A 17064-nucleotide genomic window follows, 5' to 3' on the forward strand; every position below is an offset into this window, starting at 1 on the left:
AGTTGTTAATAGGATTTGGGGTGGGGAAGCGAGGGGAAGAGAGACCCACGGGCGGCTGAGCGTCTGGTCTCTTCGAAGGAAGCAGCGCCTGCACTTACTTCCCTGAGGAGAGGAAGCCCAGCCCCCGGCCGCCCCAGCCGCGCCTCACCCCGCCTCCGGCCCTTCCTTACTTACTTCTTGGTGTCGCTGCTGAAGAGCCCGAAGGCCGTCGAGGCAGAGGAGGAGGCGGCGGCGGCGGCGGTGGGCGTCGCTTCCTGGCCCACCTCGGGCTGAGTGTCCGCGGCCTGCTCGTTGTAGCCGACATTGTTGGTCGACATGCCCGCGCGCCCTTCCTACTACTACAACTACTACTACCACCACAACTACTCCCCCCGCCTCCGGTTCCCTCGCGCTCCAACTCTTCCCCGGAAGCTGAAGGAAGAGCGGCTGCCGGAGGATAGTCACGTGGTCGCCGAGAGGGGCGGGGAAGAGCGGCCTAGGGGAACTTTCTCCGGCCTGCCTCCAGGCGCCGCCGTTGCCACGGCAACGAGGCCCTCCACGCCCGAAATCCTCCGGCCCGCAGTCACGAGAAAAACCTCCTGCTCGCGACTTCCCGAAGGCGCGCCTTACACACACAACCCACCCCCACCCCACCGCAAGTCACGAGGACACGGAGAAGCCGTTGAGCGATGCCACGTCACCCGCTAAGCGGTTGGTCTCGTGCGCGTACTTGGCGCCACGTATGCGAAGCTAAGCTTTTCTTACGGCCGGGGCCGGACCACCCTCGAGGCACCTCAGGCGGCAGAATCCCATTGCTTCTCCTCACTTCTCTAGTGATGTGGGGGCTGGAGAAGTGAGGAGAAGCGGAAGCAGCAGCAGTTTCTGGTGGGAGGGTCCCCCTACCATGGGAGAAGCGGCTTCTGGCGAGATTTCACCAAAACCTGGAAGTCAGCAAAGGAGGGCAAAAGGTGCCCCCGGTGGTGCTGGAGAAGTTATCTGCTACTGCCAGAGATACGAGAAGCGGCGTCGTACAGCAGCAGGCCCACCACTGTGCCTCATGATATGATTCAGGAGTGACCAAATTGAGAGGACTAAAGGTCCCTGTTCCTTTCCTAGGTGATCTAGCTGCACAGACACACAAAGAGAGAAAGCAACTAGAGGGTTGTTGAGAAGGCCAATACATTTTAAATGGACAAAGGAGGGTTGGACAGCTTTACAAAAATTGCAGGAGGCAGTGGAAGATAGTGAAGGAAGGTGAGGACAGGTGACCTCACCTAGGCCCGAAGTCACCCCCCCCCCAAAGCAGGCTCAAAGCTTCTCAAAATCATTTTCTCAGCAGCTAAGCATCAGAAACATTCCGCTCTGCTGTAACAAAGGTAGAGAAAAGTCCATTGTTTCTCAGGCCTTTCTCATGCCTTCTGGCCTTGCTAAAGAACCACACTGCAACTTGCTTTCTGTCCGGGAACCATGCCAGAACAAGAGATTGAAACATATCTGAACACTCTGAAACCCCTTTCCTGGGAAGGGTGCCAAGAGTCCACAATAGTCCCAAGACAGCTTTCTGTACATGCTCAGGAACCTCAACATGGGGCAGGACTCCTGAGGGAGGAGAAAGGAGGAGGGAACTGGAAAGGGGTATATATGCTTGTGCACATGATTGTGAACTTCGTGCATGCTTTTTATGACTTATCACACTTGCTCCTTCTACCAGTTCATGGATGGTAGAAATAAAAGCCTTTTCTCCGAAACTATTCCTTGAGTGTCTGTTGACTCCCACTTCCCTTTCCCGGGCACAATATTTTTCCCACCCGAGGGCAAAGCCTCATAAGGCTACAATAGGAGTGCCTGACGTACTCTGGTCCATGGGGTCACGAAGAGTCGGACACAACTAAACTACTAAACAACAACATTCCATACTAAAAACCATACTAAAAAACCCCCAAACCCTAAGCACTGGTATACTCAGGAACATAAGCATCAGCAGAAGAGTCACTGTTTCCTGTATCTGGACAAGCTGAGAGGGGAGAAGAAATCACTGTTCAGAAAAGCCCAAAATTACATATACAGTGGTACTTCTGGTTACATACTTAATTAGTTCCGGATGTCCATTCTTAACCTGAAACTCTTCTTAACCTCAAGCACCACTTTAGCTAATGGGGCCTCCCGCTGCTGCTGCGCCACCGCCACGCGATTTCTGTTCTCATCCTGAAGCAAAGTTCTTAACCCGAGATACTATTTCTGGGTTACCGGAGTCTGTAACCTGAAGCGTCTGTAACCCGAGGTACCACTGTAAATGGTGGGCACAATTCAAACATCTACAACACCATCAAACACATACCTACCTGGCATAGGAGACACCTTGATCAGCAAGGGAAACACCTTGAAGGAGGTTTTCCCAGGGTGAGGCTCATCCATTGCACCAGGCAAAAATAGTTCTCTATAACGAGGCCTTTGGCTGATTAAACGATAGGCTTTTTAATGTATTTGGGGGGGTATTGGTTTGTTTGTTTTGTTATGCATTTTGTATCTTTATGTTGTGAACTGCTCTGTGATCTTTGAATGAAGGGCTGTATACGGTTTAAATAAATAGATAAATACTGTGAAGCTTCTGTTCACCAATTTTCATTTATCACTTTCTGTTGTTTTACTGTTGTTTTATTAAGCTTTTTTTGTGGGGGTTTTCTTGCAAACCATCATGCAATAATTTATTTTCTGAATGCCTTATTATGTAGGTACCAGCATACTTTTTAGTGTTAACTGTTACAGTATTATTACTGCATATTTGTTTGGTGCCCTCTTGTGGTTCAGATTGTGAATTACAAAGTTAACCTTAGTTGTAATTTTATTACAGTATGTAAAGGAAGTGGCAGCCTGATCTTATTCATGTTCACTTGTAAGTAAGCCCCACTAAGTTAATTTGAAGCGTGTGTGTGTGTCACACAAACTTGCAATTGTTATCCATATATTTTTTGTTTCATTAATTAAGCAAGAGAAAAAAGGTCACTTCTGGTCAGTATCCAGTATCCAGTATTGCTTCTGAAATATAATTGACCTTCACACTGGCATTGCAGGTTCCATTTCCCCTAAATTTAATATTTATTATTCCCAGTTAGCAAGAAATCAAACTTTGTTAGTGGAACATTTGCACTCCAATTGCACCGGATTACTAGGTTAGAGCTTTAAAATTTCTTATCAGTTGTTCAGTGGTTCTCAGCTAATTAATCACAGAAGCCCCTTGGGACACTCCAGTAAGAAAGTGGAATCCAGGAGTATTTGCAAACTATAAACCTTCTTCAGTGGGGAGTGCAACCCCTCCCAGAACAGGTTGTCTGCCTAATTCTAGGACATGGGAATCACCCACACACATCCATCTTATCAGGACTCAGCTGCTGGGGGGCAAGGCAGTTGCACCCATGTAGCCGGAATTAAGATCACCGGAAGAAATATCAACAACCTCAGATATGCAGATGATACAACCTTGATGGCAGAAAGTGAGGAGGAATTAAATAACCTTTTAATGAGGGTGAAAGAGGAGAGCGCAAAATATGGTCTGAAGCTCAACATCAAAAAAACGAATATCATGGCCACTAGTCCCATCACCTCCTGGCAAATAGAAGGGGAAGAAATGGAGGCAGTGAGAGATTTTACTTTTTTGGGCTCCATGATCACTGCAGATGGTGACAGCAGTCATGAAATTAAAAGACGCCTGCTCCTTGGGAGAAAGGCGATGGCAAACCTAGACAGCATCTTAAAAAGCAGAGACATCACCTTGCCAACAAAGGTCCGTATAGTTAAAGCTATGGTTTTCCCAGTAATGATGTATGGAAGTGAGAGCTGGACCATCAAGAAGGCTGATCGCCGAAGAATGGATGCTTTTGAATTATGGTGCTGGAGGAGACTCTTGAGAGTCCCATGGACTGCAAGAAGATCAAACTTATCCATTCTGAAGGAAATCAGCCCTGAGTGCTCACTGGAAGGACAGATCGTGAAGTTGAGGCTCCAATACTTTGACCACCTCATGAGAAGAGAAGACTCCTTGGAAAAGACCCTGATGTTGGGAAAGATGGAGGGCACAAGGAGAAGGGGACGACAGAGGACAAGATGGTTGGACAGTGTTCTTGAAGCTACAAACATGAGCCTGACCAAACTGCGGGAGGCGGTGGAAGACAGGAGTGCCTAGCGTGCTCTGGTCCATGGGGTCACGAAGAGTCGGACACTACTAAACGACTAAACAACAACAGCCCATCACAGTTCCCAGGCATGGGTCCAACACCTTTATAGCCTTTCCTGATTCAAATGAAATAGACAGCTAGAGCTGCATTATTAATGTGCTGGTGACACAGTGCTCCAGATCCTTAGATGACTGCTTCCAATGGTTTCATACAAATAAATGTTAAATAGCATAGGACTCCACAGCCCCAAAACTATGAGCCAAGTAACAGTGCGCTAATGCTACTTTCTGGCAATGATCCTTCAGGTAGGAACAGAACTCTGAAAAACAGTATCTCAGCTTCAACCTTCCTGAGTCATTCCTGAAGAATACTGTACTGGGCAGCTTCCAACACCACCCTTTCAGCCATCTTGCCCGGGAAGTGAAGATTTAGAGTCTGAGCAGATCCAGAGAGGGCCTCTTCAGGAGTCACCACATCCTGTCTCTTTCAGGGTAGTGGGCATAAGTCCCACATGTAGTGTTGTGTTGACCATTCCCTGGACCTATTCAGTCAATCACCTCCTGGAGTTTATCAGCCATGATGGACAGAAATAGAGAGAGAGAGCATGCTGCTACTCTGACTTCTACAAGTGTCCTGCAGGCTGCAACTAGTTGGTGCTCGAAGGCCCTCCAATGGACCTGCACTAATTGTGACATAAAGTTTGGCACAGAGCCAAGTGATTTTACCCTTTGCAAATCTCTTAACAGCAGGCTTTTGAGTGGTCCCTATCAGCTAATTTACCATACTAAAAAGCTCTGCTGGACAATTCACTAAAAACACAGTCGAAACAGAGAAGTATGCACTCTTTTTGCCACTGTCACATGCATTGTGGTTGTACTTGTGTTTGATCAAATTCATATTGGGACTTATCCCACCTGTGCTCCAATCATCAGCCAGCCCACTTCATTGTTGCTCAGGGAGCATATACCAAAAGGTAGCTTTCTGATTATAATGTTAATACCAAGCCTTTATGAAATAAAAGCTCATTGAGCTATCAGTGCATATCTGAAGTGGAAAAATAGCAAAAGGTTGGTTAATAGAACACTTATGGTGTTAAAACATGGTATAAAATATATATCTTAAGAGCACTAGCTGTTCATATGTACAGATTCTATGCATTTGTTTCTGATAAAGCATCAGAAATGTGTTATGGTATTCATAGGAATCATGCCTGTAGAGATGGAGAGTAGGACACATTTTTTCTATTTCATTATTGTAGAAAGGGCCATCTATTGATCAGTTATTTACTCTTGCTAGATATTGAAAACACTTTCTAATACTAATTAAATCTTTTTCTTAATTAAATCTTAATTTTCTAATTAAATCTTTATCGACCTGTCTCCTGGTTGCAAATAGTGGCTTCTTGTACTGTGGTATAAATGTAAAGCATTTCACTCACAGCCTGATCCTGTGCTGAGTTAGGTGCATCTCAGTCCATTAGTTTCCATGGGTATGAGGTGCTAAGTCTGCCCAGGATGGGGCTGTCAGTCTGTTGCCATGTCTAGCACTCTGAGCCCTCAAGGAAATGGCAATGCACAAAAGGGACATGGGTCAAGAGTTTGACAGCAGCATAGATTCATAATTGGCTTTACTTGTTTATTATGCAGTGCAATTATAATCTGAGGTGTCTCTTGTGGAATTCTTACTGAGAGGGAAATTATGTAGAAGATTTTGCAGCATTAATAAAGAGTAGCATGATTCATTTGTTTAAGATCAGACAATTAAAAAGGCAACAATAGAAATGTCAACAGAACAACAAAATGTGTAATCTTGTATGGGTGTTTGCCTTGGAAACAGACAAAGGCTTTATTGGCATGCTTGAATAATCCATAATATCTAGATATTTTCCCTTGACCTAGTTTGCATAAACCAAATCAAAAGTGTCATCATATACTTACAATAGAGAGGGAAGCTTAGCTCTCCCTGAGCCAGGTTTAGACAATACATGTTGGCTTCAGAAGAAAAGATAGTAAGTTAACCTCTACTTGCTAAACTATCACTGTGTTCCTTCTTCCTTCTGAGCTGCGAAAACTTCAGTTTGCTTTGCAAAAAAGAACACTGGGGACATATACTATACTGTTTGTATAGTAATCTGATTAGAAATGTATTGTTTTCAACAAGCAGGAATGTGTGTAAGCATCCTGATGCAAATTCAACAACCAGTTCCCTAGAGTCAAAGCAGCATTCAAGACAAAGAACAATTTTATTTTTCCACAAGCCTATGGTTACAATCCTGTGCCCACCTACTTGGGAATTTCTAAGTAAACATGCATTGGATTGGGGTGTCTCTGAACAATCTATGAGTCATAGTGTACCAGCTGAAGGGACACAGATTTTTTTTAACGAAAGTTTCACTACAGCAGCAGAACATAAGATCTTCTGGTATATCCATCATGGCAGCAGCATAACACCTCAGATACACTGGTGAAACACTCTGCTGGCAGACTTGTCAGTGGAATGATTAAAATGTGGTGGGGTCACAGACAACCGACAAACGTGTTTACATCATATCCTATACCCTTTCAATTCATGACCACATGGTCCACTTATATGATATTGCAGATATTAATATTGCGCAGCCTGAAGTGACTGGATGCATAAAAATGGACTCCTTTTGGAATAAAAATTGTCTAGACCCATTTGTTTGATTCAAAACTTTACTTGCAGAACTTTCTTCAAAACAGAACAAAAAAATCAAAGATACATCAAAAACAATTCATAAAACATATGGTTATCCAAGCACAGGCTCAACATCTTTTTAGAAATAAAATAACTTATCAAAGCTGGAAAGCACAGTTCTCCCCCTCACAGGCTTCATTAGCCTGAACTCCAGCTCCTAAGGCTGTTGAGCTCCTGGAGAGGCATCTTACTCCCACAGAGCCTCAGCCACAACCCTTCCAAGACAGAGAAATTTGCAATTCACTACCTCTTGTGTTATCTAAGGTTAAACACAAATGTGTTAGCTAGCAGAGAACAACAATAACAATTAATTATCAACCCATCAAGGAGCTCAGAGTCCTATTCTTGACTTCAATATAGCTCCATGGAAAATCACCATGTTAAAGCCTTCAGTAATACACATTCAGGCATCCTCCATTTCAGTGTCAATTAAACAATTACACTTAACATATATTTATCATAAACACCTAAGTGGTCGCTATTGGAAAAAGGATGCTAGACTAGAAGCATCCTCCTAATTCAACCAGATTATTTATTTCATTCACAAGCCAGGGAGAATTCTGTTTGGTGAACTGAAAGTAATGAGATGCAGAAAATGGCATAAGGTACAACACATTTCAGATGTGTTGCAGGGCAGGAAAAAGTAAGATTAGTTTTCTAACTAAAACATGAATGCTAAGGGTAACTACAAACTGTCTGCTGTGTGATGGCCAATCAAATTACCTGCATGGTAAACTGGCTGATTGTTACCATTCCTCAGATGTGTCAGTGTGACACCATTTCACCTCCTAGCTGAAAACTGCATACAACCAGCTCCCTTAGATCAGTTGCCCTATTGTGAGTCTACAAGCAGCCTCTTGGCTCTCTGTGGTAACCCAGTAATGAAGAGGAAAAAAGGTGCAGAAAGGATACAGTCCAGAAACCAATAACATTTTGCAGAGAGTGAAACACTTAACTTATTTGCCCTAGTGTAAAATCTTTTCTAATATTTGATCATTCATAAATGGTTTCTGGATGGAATGTAACAAATTGTCTGAGAATCAGATCTGTAAGCATTTGCTACACTCAAGTGCGCTTGTATATGAACGAGGTGAAAAGGCCAATAAATTATTTTCTTGGCAGATCAAGGATGAGGAATTTGAGAGATCTATTTTGGAAACAACACTAGATACACAGATGGTAATTTCAGACTAGCAGAAAATTAATCAAGCTTTTTTGTCACAGAGTCCTCGTACAGTTTGCCTCAGTGCGGTGTCCATACAGGGCTCAGTTGTGGGAGCTTGAAGCTTTCAGACATGCAAGTTGGTGCCTTTGTAATGCAGTTTCTCTTCTCGGCTTTGAAAGGAAATAGAAATTTATCTATTCTAAAGGTCAGAGAGCTCTTCCAAAGCTTTTGCTTTCATAGGTGATGAGAGGGAAAAACTGACTAGCACAAAACCACATACAGTGGTACCTCGGGTTACATACGCTTCAGATTACATACGCTTCAGGTTACAGACTCAGTGGTACCTCTGGTTACATACCTAATTCATTCCAGAGGTCCGTGCTTAACCAGAAACTGTTTTAACCTGAAGCCCCACTTTCGCTAATGGGGCCTCCTGCTGCTGCCGTGCCGCCGGAGCACAATTTCTGTTCTCATCCTGAAGCAAAGTTCTTAATCTGAGGTACTATTTCTGGGTTAGCGGAGCCACTGTAGTAAGTAAAGTATTGTATGTAAACCGTAAGTATTTTTAAACTACAAAATAATAGGAAACATATTAATGCAGAGATTGACCCTCAATGTGAGTGTCTTATTTCACCAGTCACAAAGCGCATCAAACTTTTAGATTTTTTCACAAGATTTTTTCCTAATGCAAATGCACACAAGCACGCACGCACACTGGAAAAGATTAGCCATCTTAAATGTGTAATGGTGAGAATGCTGCCGTCTACGCCAGGCATCCCTAACCTTCAGCCCTCCAGATGTTTTGGACTACAATTCCCATCATCCCTGACCACTGGTCCTGTTAGCTAGGGATCATGGGAGTTGTAGGCCAAAACATCTGGAAGGCCGCAGGTTGGGGGTGCCTGATCTAGGCTGTCAAGGTCAAAGTGTTATGTAATGTCATCTACACTGTCAAGGATGGGGGGGGAGGAGAAAGAAACAAGAGAAAATGGAAAAAGACTAAGTGCTCTTTCACACATGAAGCCAATGTGAAGAGGCATAGCTCAGTGACAGAGCATCTGCTTTGCATGCAGAAGATCTCCCGTTAAATCTCCAGGTAGTTCTGAAAATGCCCCCTATCTGAAATCCATTAGAGCCACCACTACCAGTCAGGGTGGACAAATACTGAGCTGAATGGACCAATGATCTCACTTCCTGTGTTCCAATATTCCAAACTTAACCAAATGTGAGACTGTAGTCATATATCAGCGTCGCAGAACAATATTATTGGTGTGTTTTTTCACAAAAGCAAACTCCTCTTTTCTGACTGATGTTAACAGAAAATCCACTTTATCATTCTTGGGTTGCAGGTGTGTTTACTTTGATGATATGCAGTAGAAGTATGGTGAAACTAACGTATCAGACAAAATCTTAGCTTGAAATTCTTTGCCACAATTGTGCTTTTGACACTGTATTAATCTGAACAGATCAGGTTTACTAAATGTCTTTTCCAAAGGGAAGACTTCAGAGTAACTAAAACACATTCTAAAGATTTAGTAACAAAGATACTTCAGCAGCCTGAAGTCAAATGGCAGGTTGAACCCAGGTGAAGCTATGAACTACTCCAATTATCCCAAACAAACAGGTTTAAAATTCTTGTGGATTTCAGTAGCACTGCTACTTGGTTAACAGAGTGGCTGGAAGTCACCAGAACAGCTACTTCCCACGGTTCCTGATTTAGTGCTGTAGTTTGCAATCTGGGTCACAGGGTACAGTTTGGGGAACAGTATTATTATATTTAGAGTTTCAATTTCTTATTTCACGATGTAATAGTTTACTATATATTTAACAAACAGTACATACTGTTTTATTGTAAACAGAACTTCTAAGTGGTTTATAAAAATAAACATTAAAATTTTTGGTTAAAAACAGGAACAAAAAAAATCAAAATAGAATTACAAGCAAGTTTAAGATAAAAACAGATAAAAACAGATGTTGACTTCCATGTGCTGGGAAAGGCTTGCCTGAATTTTTCTTTCTGTAATTCCAACTGTGAGCACCAGAGGTAGATGTTTTCACAGAAAACATTAAAATTAACTTCACTTAATAATCACTGCTTACTGCTACTATTAACATTTCCCAGTTTACACTTTATGAACAGGAATATAGTCTGGCATTTACCTCTAAGACTGAAATCCCATATACTGTATTCACTAAACCAAGAATAGACAAGTGTAACATAAGATTGTGCTATTAAGTCTTTAACTTAGAAACATAGAACTATATCGTTGCAAGAGACCAGGAGAGTCATCTAGTCAAATCTCCTGCAATGCTCGAAGTTTTTGCCCAACATGAGGCTTGAACCCATGATCCTGAGATTAAGAGTCTCATGCTCTAATATCTGAGCTATTCCAACAATTAGTGCTATTAGTGCTAGGTAAAGGTAAAGGTACCCCTGCCCGTACGGGCCAGTCTTGACAGACTCTGGGGTTGTGCGCCCATCTCACTTAAGAGGCCAGGGGCCAGCTCTGTCCGGAGACACTTCCGGGTCACGTGGCCAGCGTGACATCGCTGCTCTGGCCAGAGCCAGAGCCAGAGCCAGAGCCAGAGCCGCACACGGAAACGCCGTTTACCTTCCCGCTGGTAAGCGGTCCCTATTTATCTACTTGCACCCGGAGGTGCTTTCGAACTGCTAGGTTGGCAGGCGCTGGGACCGAGCAGCGGGAGCGCACCCCGCCGCAGGGATTCGAACCGCCGACCTTTCGATCGGCAAGCCCTAGGCGCTGAGGCTTTAACCCACAGCGCCACCTGCGTCCCGCTATTAGTGCTACATGATAATAATAATAATAATAATAATAATAATAATAATAATAATAATAAATTATTTATACCATGCCCATCTGGCTGAGTTTCCCCAGCCACTCTGGGCGGCTTCCAATCAAGTGTTAAAAACAATGCAGCATTAAATATTAAAAACTTCCCTGAACAGGGCTGCCTTCAGATGTCTTTTGAAGATAGGATAGCTGCTTATTTCCTTCACATCTGAAGGGAGGGCGTTCCACAGGATGGGCGCCACTACTGAGAAGGCCCTCTGTCTGGTTCCCTGTAACTACCACAGTCATCCCCTATAAAGAGCAAAAAACTAACTATAGCAGGAATGCAATCCCCAACACATAACTGTACACATGGTTATTTTTATTGAGCTTTTCTGCTACACACAAAAAATGAAGAGAGTGAGGCTAGTGTAACAAGATGAATCTGCATAAATGCAGTTGTTGGCTGCTAGATGGGACTGGTGAGAGTTGCAACCTACAATACGTGGCAGCGCTTTTACCAATAAATAGTTTATCCTAATGTTTAATAGACATCTAGCCTCCTGTAACTTGAGCTCATTAGATCTGGGCCCTCAGTACAACAGCCTGTCGTGGCTCCCACTCGTTGAAGAACTCAGGTTGCAGTTTCTAGCCATAGCTTCAATGCTCAAATCAGCACACTATATAGGCAAAATGCAGTTCTGTGGCACAGCATACCTGCACATGGCTGCAAAGACATAGCCCTAGAAATGACACGGCCCCTGCAACACCGTTCCAATGGAAAGGGGTGGGCACAACAAAGTGCAGCAACTGGTTCTGCTTCTTAGACTGGGCATACAACCATCTGCTCATGCCTGCACTGGTGTCTCCATGACAGGCAATGGAGGAAGTGTTACTGCCTCATCAAAAGCTGATGGAACAGATGGTGCAACAATCTCCTCTGGAGAGGTGGGACTGCGCTTGGTTTCTGACAACTCCAGAGGTGGAGTTGTGGTGCGGTAGGCGAGCTGGAACCAGCTGCTGGCAGCCACAGTGGTGGAGCCTGTGCCTTGCACTGTGGGGATTGATGGGGAGATGGGACAAAGCGAGGGAAATTCCACATACACCCACCCACAGGATCTTCCCCAGGATCTCCTAACCCAGATAGAAACCTTCCCAGCCCACTGGATCCCTCCCCAGTGTCATCTGTCTTGACTCAGCACTGGACACTATTCCAGAGCCAACAGGTATGGAGAAAAAGTTGCACTCGTTAACTGCTTCTATCAATGCAGTTTAGAGTGGCATTAGAGATTTTCCCCTACTAGCACTACACTGCTGACCCAGGTTCTGCTTGTGATCAACTGCAATCTAGATAGCTCTTTCACAGGTACTACTGCTAGGCCAGGAATTTCTCCATCCCATGCCTGTGTGTTTTTGTCTTTTGCCTAAATGGAGAGTTTTGCCGTTGTTCCTGTGGAATTTCATTTTGTTAGTTTCATCACAGTTTTCCATTCCATCAAGCTTGATGAGGACTTTGAGGAGTTTTGCAACCAGCTATGAATCCTCATGACAGTATTATAATCGAGCCAGCATTTAGCCAGTTTGCTAATCAAAATATCATGAGGAACTTTGTCAAATGTTCTGCTGAAATCAAGATAAATTACATCCACAGCAGAGAGAGCACTATTCTATGACACTATTCTATGAATGTTTACTTGAAAGGAAGTCATCTGTCTCTTCCACATATTTTGCCACTTCATAGCCTTGCAATAACCTATTATTTATTGGCCTTATCATCTGCTCAGTATAAAATAGCTGAAATCTTCTCCTAGACCAGATAAACTAAATAGTTCAGTTTGCGTCATGTGGCGTATCATGAAACATTCTTACAGCTATTTTCTGCATTTTATTTTTCCTTACTAGCTTTTATTGTATTCAAATAAAAGAAGTGGAAAATGTAGTAGAGTCAGCCAGTAAAACTTATGCTTCTGTTCAAAACAAGCACATGGTTGGAAGAGTTTAATTTCACCAGAGACATTTTATAATATTTATGCAGTTCTTTGATTGCTGCATTTCATGTGCAAAAACAAATACCTAAGTAGCTTTTACTAACAGGAAAAGAGAGCAAATGAGGACACACATAAATGACACATTTCACCAGGTTTAATGGTGTGAGCAATCCTAACAACAAAGTTATTTTCTTCTGACCCTCCATTTCCAATTTGGGATGTAGATGTAATGTGGTCCACTCATATAAGGCAGTCACATGGGTTCCACTTCACTGGCATACCTGAGTGTTGTCACACACAATAAAGTACCTTCTTAGAACTTAGATCAAGGGTAGGCAACCTAAGGCCCGTTGGCCGGATGCGGCCCAATTGCCTTCTCAATCCGGCCCACAGACGGTTCGGGAATCAGCGTGTTTTTACATGAGTAGAATGTGTCTTTTTATTTAAAATGCATCTTTGTGTTATTTGTGGGGCACAGGAATTCGTTCATTTCCCCCCCCCCCCAATATAGTCCGGCCCCCCACAAGGTCTGAGAGACGGTGGACTGGCCCATGGCTGAAAAAGGTTGCTGATCCCTGACTTAGATACAAAAACCAACAAAGATAGCTAAAGAATTTGTTGCTTGAGGCAGTGATCTAGGAGAACACGTTCATTAAGCAGGAGTTACTGTGTGTGTTTTTCAGCTTCTCTCCTGGTTCAGGGTCTGTGGTAAATCAGTATACCTGGGAGCTGTAAAAACAGAAGCAGGTAAACAGTTGCCACATGACAGGAGATGAGGTCAGGCAATGAGACTTGGATGGTAAGGGGACGATGGGTTGAAGGGCTGGAATGTGGAGGTAAACAGGGACTAGATCTTTTTCTCAACTTAGCTAGACCAAATATGACAAGCTGGGGTTTGGGGCATATTGCACAAAAGCTAAAGTGTGGCTTTTGACTTGGCTTATTTAAAAGGAATACTCTTTACAACGTACATAACCTAACTTAAGCATAATAAACAAGAGCTGCCCTTGGTGTTACAAAGAAATTGTATTTTAATTTCCCCCGATCAAATTGGGAGTACTGTATGGAATACAGAATATTGTCTAATACCTCAACATACCAGGAAGAAATATGACTGAAAATGAGCATGTAATCTCATCAGTATCACAGCAGATGCAGATTTAACATGAGTATGGACATCAATTTCTGCTAAGCACTATCAGATTGATTTACCTGTAATTTCTAGTGCCATTAGGAAAAGGATTGTGGGTTTACCTTATTGAAAAGGTGTTATTTTTAGATACAGTGAAAAAAGGAGCACCCATCTTTTTGTTGTTGTTTAGTCGTGTCCACAACCACAACAAAAAGATAGGTGCTCCTTTTTTCACCCATCTTTGTTTTATTACATTTACTATATGGAGATGGACCTGCATGATAGGAACAGTGGCACATGCTTTATTATCAAGCCTATTTAACTAAAGGGAAGGGGCAGATTTTGATCTGAAATTAAGGATGCAATAAACCCTAGGCACACTTATGTTGGAGCAAGCCTCACTGAACTTAACAGGGCTTACTTCTGAATAAAATGCATTGGATTGGCCCACATAGCTTTAATGATAGTTTATTAATTGTCTAAATACCTTTTTAGCTTGATTGCTTTTTGATGAGGCTGCAATTAAAACTTGCAACCTAATCAAAAGGCAATCATGCTAACAAAAGGGGAACTTGGGACAGAGCCATCATGGACAACTCTTGGATGCTTATGCATAAAGAGCATGTGCTTATGCATAAAGCCCCCATTGGGTGGGGTCCTCACCATGGAGGCCCGAGGCCCAAAGATCTGATTTACATATGGGCTGAGCTAGCTGAAGCGGAGGGCCTTATAATCTAGGGGGGCCTTGGTCTCTGGCAAAATAAAAAATTAAACAGGCAGATTTTACTATTTAGGCCCAGTTGCTTAGTGCATCTTGTGTAACTGTAATAGTAAAACTGTAATAAGTAAAACAGTATTTACTGTAACAGTAAATCTACTGTTTAGTAGATTTCACAGAGGCTTTAAAACTACTCAGAATTAAGTGATAAAGCAATACAAGTGTTCTGATCACTGCCTTTTATATCACTGTGAATCACAATATTTAATTTTGACTCTTTGTTAAAAAAATAATGAGTAAGCGCTATGAAAGTGCCGCTAGTAAATGAAAGCAACAAAAAGAACAGAAGGAAATACTCAAATGTTTAAAGCCAATCATGTCATATGGCTTTGTACACCAAGAAGAAACAGTCCTACATAATCCCTCATACAGAACATTAATGTTTACAAACAGAAGAAAGTCAAGTAGACTACACTGAGTAGTCTAAGCAGACTGAATAACAACCAGTTTATATACAGAACACAGCCTCCCAAGACCTTCAAGGAGAATTGTTGTCGGTAATTACTACTACAAGTACAGAAACAACTGGAGAAAGTGACAATGAAGTGATAGGACCTACGGCCCAAGAATTAACACAAAGTGCTGAAGGAACATACCATGAGATGGTTGTACCAAAAGAAGCAGTTCAAGCTCTTTACTGTCTTAAAGTATTGGAAAATAAAGCAAATTATCTGAGTGGAAACCCTTACATTGCAGACACAAAAATACCAATAGTTCATGCTACTAGTGATTTTAGAGACAATAATGTAATAGGTTTATGGTCCACATTAAATAACAAGGAAATATAATTCTGGATTGAGAAAGGTCCATCGGAATGTCAGCACTGGGATGGACCTTTTATCACTTTTAAGCAAACATCTAAAAACCGAGTCTGGATCTGTTCAAAAAATTATTCTATTCCACCAAAGTAAATGGATAAATCTACCCTCAAGAATGGCTAGTGTATTCTCCCACAAAAGGAAGTGTCTACTGTTTTGTGCACAAACCTTTCTCTAACCAACCTACCTCAACTACAGCTTTAGCTTCTAGTGGATTTGATGACTGGCATCAGACTTATCTTGTTCAAACCCATGGAAACTCTAAAAATCATACAAACTCTCTGCTAACATACTTAACAAGAAAGTGTGCTCAAACACTCACATAAAAACTCAAAGAACAAATCAAAGCAGGATTACTGGAGCTGCACGTACTTCAGCAAGTTATTGCAGTGATTTCCCTTTTGGGGGAACGTGGCTTGGCATTTAATGGAAATGATGAAACATTTGGTTCACCAGACAATGGTAACTTTCTTAGATTGCTTGAATTAATTGGCAGATTTGATCATTTCCTGCGCACTCACATAAATCAATATGGAAGTAAAGGCTCTGGTCAGCTATCATACTTCTCCAAAACCATATGTGAATAGGTTATCCAGTTGATGGCTTATACAGTTCAAGAAGCAATACTGAGCAACATCAAACAGGCAGGTTATTTTAGTTTATCTGTTGATTAAAACCCTGATGTTTCCCATGTTGATCAACTTACTGTCATGGTTAGATATGTTTCTCCTAGCGATGGATCACCAGCTGAATGCTTTCTGAGTTTTTTGAACTGAAATACTACACCAGTGAAAGTATGGTTGAGCCGATACTGAACTACTTCACTGAACATATGATTTCAGTACATATGATTTCATTAAATCATATGACAATGCAGCTAATATGGCCAGAAAATATAACAGCATTCCACAAAATATTCTGGAAAGGAACAAGCTTGCAAAGTTTATTCCATTGCGCTGGACATTCCCTAAATTGAGTTGGACAAACCACAGCTGACTTGTCCCTGGATGCAGTGAATTTTTTTGCCGTAATAAATGAGCTTTATTGTTTTTTCTCATCTTCTGCAAAAATATCAGCAATGCTAACAAATTATTGCCTCTTGAGTCAAAAGTTCCTAAACATTTATCAGACATAAGAAGGGAGGCTAACGCCAAAGCTACTGCAGCTATTAGTGAAAGTTATGCTTACTTACATTGCTGAAGCCCTCAGTCATATTTACTGTGATGAATCTGAAAAAGGAGATACTAGACGACAGGCTGAAAATCTGTAAAAAATGGAAGGATTTTAATTCATTTTCATGTTTTGGTTTTGGACACACTTTCATAAAGTTAGAAAGGCACTCCAAAGTTCACAAATTTAATTAAGTACATGTGCAAATATTTGCTGCTCACTACTGCAGTTCATATCAAACACTTGGGTTAATTTTGATGAAATTGAACAGCAAGCAAAATTCACTTTACCAGAGTACAAAACTGTCAAAACAAAGCAGACTAGGGAGGGGGGGGGGGCAGTGATAGAACAG

General features: G+C 42.2%; 1 protein-coding gene across 2 annotated transcripts in view; it reads right to left on the bottom strand.

Annotated features, from left to right (window-relative positions):
* The window catches only part of AP3B1 (adaptor related protein complex 3 subunit beta 1), a 149641-nt gene that overhangs the window by 130566 nt on the left and 2011 nt on the right, over positions 1-17064 (bottom strand). Inside the window, exon 2 of one of the 2 annotated variants that reach the window (XM_079995362.1) lies at positions 16735-16806. Coding sequence is in view for 1 of the 2 variants with exons in the window: in XM_079995361.1 (XP_079851487.1) it covers positions 175-317 (143 nt within the window). In the remaining variant the exon portion in view is untranslated. Of the gene's footprint in view, positions 1-174; positions 609-16734; positions 16807-17064 lie in introns of those variants that run through there. The other variant, XM_079995361.1, reaches the window with a different exon arrangement.

This window comes from Podarcis cretensis (genome assembly GCF_951804945.1).
Source record: "Podarcis cretensis genome assembly, chromosome: 11".
NCBI lineage: Eukaryota > Metazoa > Chordata > Lepidosauria > Squamata > Lacertidae > Podarcis > Podarcis cretensis.